The sequence below is a fragment of the Gavialis gangeticus genome, unplaced genomic scaffold (assembly GCF_001723915.1).
Source record: "Gavialis gangeticus isolate Ggan-Ray unplaced genomic scaffold, GavGan_comp1, whole genome shotgun sequence".
Taxonomy (NCBI): domain Eukaryota; kingdom Metazoa; phylum Chordata; order Crocodylia; family Gavialidae; genus Gavialis; species Gavialis gangeticus.
In genome coordinates this window covers 22,766,166-22,772,102 of record NW_017728996.1, presented here as the reverse complement: position 1 = coordinate 22,772,102, position 5,937 = coordinate 22,766,166, and the positions used below count along the sequence as shown (strand labels likewise).

Sequence of the window (5,937 nt, the reverse complement as noted above, 5' to 3'; positions counted from 1 at the left end):
AAAAAAAAAAAAAAAAAAAAAGATTGGCTAAAGATACTGGAATTCCTTAGGCCTAAAGTGAGGACTGGACAAGCTTTAACAATACTGGTTTGCATCAAATCTCAGCTGACAGGAGCCACCCCTTGAAAAGGGAAGGTAGGTCTCTACCTGCTGCCAACCGCGCAACCAAATGTTAGGATGCCTCTTGTACTCTGTATAGCTTTCCACTAAGATCATGGCTGACCTTCCTTGTCCTTTCTCCCATCCTTTTGACAAGGTGTTAATGGAATTCGCAGATGCATTGGAATCTGACAGGCCTCAGCATAAGCACTTCTGCTGTGGCCTCAAACTTGTGACCTTTGAGCTGTCAGCCATGCAACTTCATGCCCACACTACCCCAGCCTCCTGATCAGGGCTGATACTGTAACTAATTCCTTATTGACCAACTTGTTTCTACTGTTAGCTTGCAGAGGATTCAAAATCTGTATCCCAAAAATGACACAGCTTCCTTGCTTATAGTTTGTATCTCTGGAGTATTTCCTCCATTTCTGTGGAAGTTCATAAGCTTATAATAATGCTGTAAAACTGTTAAGATAAAAAACTCACCAACCTTTCAGAGCTTAAGCACACTGAATGAAGAAGAAATGATACAAGTCTGAGGGCTCAGTCCTGCAAGTCTTTAGTTCATAGAACTCACTGTTTTCCCGCAGGAATGTTGTGTGCCACGAACATGCAGTAGGTGAGCCTTTCATCATTTACTGAGGCATAAAGAGTGTGTGCTTGAGAGGGGGGAAGTGATTGTAAAGTAAGGCTGTTGTCAATTTACATTAAGCACAGATGTGACATAACTTGAGTAGCAACCGTTGAGCATAGATCATGAAAGTGCAATAAATGTGGGTGCTGCAATGCCATTATGGATCCTCATGAAGCCAGGCCTTTCTAAAGCAAAGCAAGGGTGGACATAGTGCTGAAAGTGACTGTTGAATGTATAGAGATGCTGTGCAATATCCAGGTTAAAAAATGACAGTTTCCAGTTGTCATAGTCCAGCAGGATACCAATCCTTTTTGGAGGAACTGTAATCCTAATGTCTGGTGTTGTCCCACTATGCAGAAATTCATATTTGTGCCTGCAAGTGGAAACAGGAAGGGGAAGAACAATTCTTGACACTCAGCATGTTTGAGAAGGAAGTTGCGTTCCTCTGAGTACATGCAGGCCAGGCCCATCCTCCCACAGCAAATGGACCACCTCACCAGTCCAAGACTGGATGTGCAGCCTTATTCTTCCCACAGTCTGGGTCTGTTTTGGAACAGATTATACAGGATATTTTGACTGCAGTTGTATTCACCATCATTTACAAAGGGCCAACGTCTCCCCATCTGGAAAAAGTCAGAGGAAGAAATTGGCCTCTTGTGTTTCTCTCATCTATGCAGAATACACAGGGGTTTGACCTCCAAGCACTGAGGGCTGGAGGTCCAACAGCCACCTTCACAATTCCTGAGTCCACTTCCTACTCCATATATGAACTGTGCTGGACTCTCTGCCTTCCCCTTCAAATGCATAGGGAGATTCAAAGGGAGTTACAACTTGACAGAGAGCAGCATTTTCTTCTTAGATCTGCAATTTGATGATTGCAGGCTCTGGCAGGAGAAAGGCAAGAAGAATACGTACTCTGCTTTTCTGCTTGTCCTGGGCAAGCCCTTTTCCCCAGTTACTCACAGAGCCCAAGCACTGTGGTTACTTTAGAGAAGGTCCATGAAGCTGAACCAGGGGTAACTAGTGCTTTCTGAGTCTGGGGTGGGGCACAATTGCAGATCGGAAACTGCAGACTGGAAGCAGCTGGCCCAGCAAACTGTGGACCACCAGCCGGAGCACAGGTAAAGCTACCCCCAGCCCCTGGTGGGGGGTGGGCCCACGCTTCAACCATGGCTGCCATGGGCCCTGCAGGAGGAGCTGCAGCCTCTCTGCTTGGCTCTGTGGGGCCGCGGTTTGCCATCCTGAGCGGTGCTAAGTTGGGGGCCAGTCTCAGGGGGGACTTGTACCCCCTCTACCAGTCGCCTGTAAGCTGAACCATGCTTCTTGTGCTTTGGGAAGCCAACGTTCACTTTGCACGTGTGTTAGCAGATGCAAAATGTATTCTATCCAAAGCCATCTGAATTAATGGCTGGCTGGATGTCAGCCAGAGTAATATCTGCACCTGCTTACAAAGCCACTTTTCCTATCAGCATTTCTCAACCCATAGGTAACAACGCAAAAGTGGGTTGCAAGAATATATAAAAGGATCGCGATCAAACTTTAAAAATGAATTGTCCTTTAAAGGAGAAAAGTATGGGAAGCCAGGACCCATTTGTAAATATTGATGGCTAGTCCAAACCCAGAGGTCCACACACCCACCCCTTGCCCTACACACTGGGGTGGGGCTGAGGCCTTGGGGGCATAGGGGGCAGCAGATTGGGAATGAGGGACACTGGGTGAGGACTGGCCATCAATGTTTACAAATGGGTCCTGGTACAAAAACAGTTGAGAACCACTGTTTTAGATAGCATCTCGGGCTGCTCATCCCAGAGGAACTCCCACCTTAAGTGGAGTGACACTACTAAGAAGTTCCTCTGAGCTTCAGCCGCTGCATGTTCATGTCCCTCATTTCCAAGAAGATGAGCTTTTTACGTCATGGCTCCTAGGGCACAAGTAAAAATCGCTGCAATTGTCACTGATTGGAACATTTAATGGAACACACGGTGTCTAATGCAGCCAGACCTTTTCTTCTCCATTAAGGCACCATTTGAATAATGCAACAAATGCTCAGACACTCAATACCCTTCCTACATGCAAAGTGTGACAGTCAAAAATACAAGTGGCTTAACAGTGAAGGGAGGTGGAGTCTGCAGCCCTCATTTCTTCCAGCACTAATGAATAGCTGATACAGCGTCTCACAGGGTCCAGCTTCTTCCTCAACCATCCTTGCCTGCACCAGTTCAAAGGGTTGGCAGCTTTTCACAGGGAAATGTCTCAACATGACGCAGAAGGGGTTTGCCCTAGTTAGGTTTTCTTTTCCCTAAAATCCTTATGAAATACCTCTAGAGTAGGGGTTGGCAGCCTGCAGAGGTGAGGCTTTGGCAGCATTTGGCTGTGGGAAGAGGTGGGGCAGGGGATTGGAGGGGCACCTTCAGTTCTCCATGTGTCACTATAGCGACAGATGCCAGTTGCAGGCACTCTTCCCTCTATGCTGCCCTGAGAAGATGTGCTGGATGTGGACAGTTTTTCCTGTGGGGCTGGGGAGACTGGCTTAGCCTAGGTATGGTCCAGTTAGAGGTCTAGCTTAATGTAGAAATGGAAAGCATAGAGACTGTCTGAGAACTGGTCCAAGACTGGATGCTTATGTACAGTTTGGCATTTTCTTTTGCTTTGTGGCAAAGCAGAGATGCTGTTCTGCAAGCACACTAACAACATGGCAAGGCCCTCCCATTCCTTAGTCCATGCACTAAGGGAGCTGAGTGCATAGGATTTAAGGCCCATCTTCTCCAAAGCAGGTTTGAAGTTACAGTGTCTGCTCCCTGCTTACCACCAGGCTAAGGGGTAGAACTTTGCCCTCTTCCTGAATCTGACCTGCTGCATCTTGCATTTAATAGTTATTAGGTAAATTAGAGTACAGATACTGCCAGTGCACTGGGCCTAGCTTGGAACCCACAGCCTCAACTTGACAGGGCAGCAGCCTTGTCACTGAATCACACGTACCTTCTGCTTTGTTTTTTTCCTCCTGGTCCTCTATACCTGCCTCTGTTGGCTGCTTAGCATGGAGGTTTCAAGAGGACAGATAGTAACAGCTGTGCATGATGTCCAGTCTGTACTCAAATGAGCAGAGTGCTTTACAAAGAGGCAGGTGATGCTGGTTCAGATCCTTGCTGCGCTGACATGTGAGAGCTGCTGTCTTCTGACTAGTTCTTGCTAGTTCTGGGACTTTGCCCCAGGGATGTGTGTGTCCTTATGCATGTAGCTGGTTGTTATTAACACCTATTGGTATTGCAGAGTCTTTGAGTAAAAAATCCATAACCAGTCTTAGGAGCAAGAGCCAGCACTCAAGCCCGCTTGTTCGGAGCAGGAGTCTCCCTCAGCTCCTACAATGCCTACAATGTAGGAGACAGTGAGGCTTCTACAATGCTTACTCTCCTTTTGGGCCCATGGCTGCCCTATAGGCCAGCTTCAAGAAGAGGATGAAGGGATGGAAAGCTCTCTCAGCCATGACTTGGGGTTTAGGGCATGAAGCTAACCCACAAATTGTATAGGTTCAAGTGAAGCTTAGAATCTGGGTGTCATGTCCTGGACAAGCCGGCTAACCCTTAGGCTGTGCCAGCAGTGTTGCCTACGTGGATCGCTAGCTGCCAGGACAAAAAAAGCTAGGAGAGCTACCTGTCTTCATAGGCACAACAGGGTGCCTCCCTGCACATGGTCATCTACAGCATGATCTTAGCAGCTGCTACATGCGCCATATAGTGGGTAAAACAGGCTTTAACCCTTGGGTGGGGGGGCACACTTTTGTAGCACTATAGATGCCCTTAGAGCAATACTGAACGCAAGCATGTTATGTGGTCAGGATGTCTGTGAGGTTATAAAAGCTGGTGGACTCCACCACAAATATGGCCAACAGAAACTTCTCTGTAGTGCTATGGTTTTATAATGTACATATAATGTGTGGACAGTTGCATGTAATGGTACGGGGTGGGGAGGAGTGCATCTCTTTATTCACTCCCTCCCTCTATAGTGCTGTCAGAGAGCTGCTGCTGCTGCTGCTCCAGGGGCACAGCAGCTCTTCTAGGGGATGCTGCTGTCACCACTGTAGCACTTTGTGCTACAGATAGACGCATGTCCAAAGCCTGAGGCCCTTCCCAGTTGGGTGTTACTTAGGACAAGAGGGGTTCAGAGTATGAATCCCAGTGTCACATAGGCTCCTGCTTCCAAGAGGATACCCTCCCCCTTCCCTCCCCTGCGTAGTGTTTCCTATTGCTTGACTTAGTCAGCTTCTTGCTTAGCGTGCTGGCTGTTATGGAACCCCAGTGCCTAATTCTTCCAATTAGATTACAGGACTTGCTAAGCTGAATTTGTGACTTCCAGCCCTAGAACAGGTAATCTAACTTTTAAGCAGGGGAATGCTCAATGCCACCTCATCCAAGTCCCTTTTTAAATCTTGTGCTCCTCTATTCTGGCCTTGCCAATTCCTAAAACTGAAGATGGAAATTTACAGCCACATATTTTAATGACTGGCTTAGTCTTCACTTAATCAGCCCCAGCAGCTAAGGTTCTAGCCACCATACATAAAGAGGAGCTACATTTGCTGTTGTTACCAAAAGAACAGAAATGTAGAACCATTACCTTGATGGCGTGAGAATATGCCTCAGGCACCACGATGAGTTGTTTGCCCCCAGGTACCCATGCCGGTGTGTGTTTTCATAAGCCACACCAACCCTGTATTCCATATCTTCTTCAACTTCCACTTCCCAGTAATGCTTTCCTTGGAATGGTATCATGCTTCCCAGGATAGCAATGCATCTGTGGAAAAGATGAGAGGCATGTCTTGTTTGTTTTAATATGCATTTAAAGGATGCAACTTTTGTGCACAAACATGAAATATTTACAAAGAAGAGTGAGGCGGACTGCTTCCTAAGCAACACAACCTGGCTCTTGCAGCTGCTATAAACTCATGCAGCTCAGCTGAGCAGCTGGCCCAGAGAAAGGACAAAGTAATCATTGACTTATTCTATGACATCCAATGGATTTTTAATGGCTGGACGTTTTTAAGTCAGCCGGCCCGGATGATCTTCACCCTAGAGTCCTAAAGGAACTCGCTGGGGTCATTGCAAGTCCCCTGGCATGGCTTTATGAACACTCGTGGTGCTCTGGAGAGGTGCCGGAGGACTGGAAGAGGGCCAACATGGTTCCCATCTTCAAAAAGGGAAGGAAAGAGG

At 47.2% G+C, this 5,937-nt stretch overlaps 1 protein-coding gene across 1 annotated transcript in view; it reads right to left on the bottom strand.

Moving 5' to 3' along the window:
- Positions 1–6: 6 nt before the first annotated feature.
- Positions 7–5,937, bottom strand: part of FSD2 (fibronectin type III and SPRY domain containing 2) — a 34,027-nt gene continuing 28,096 nt past the window's right edge. Inside the window, exons 11-12 of the mRNA XM_019504131.1 lie at positions 5,345–5,521; positions 7–1,106 (exon numbers count right to left, since the gene is read on the bottom strand). Coding sequence (XP_019359676.1) covers positions 854–1,106; positions 5,345–5,521 — 430 coding nt within the window. The 3' untranslated portion in view covers positions 7–853. The remainder of the gene's footprint in view (positions 1,107–5,344; positions 5,522–5,937) is intronic.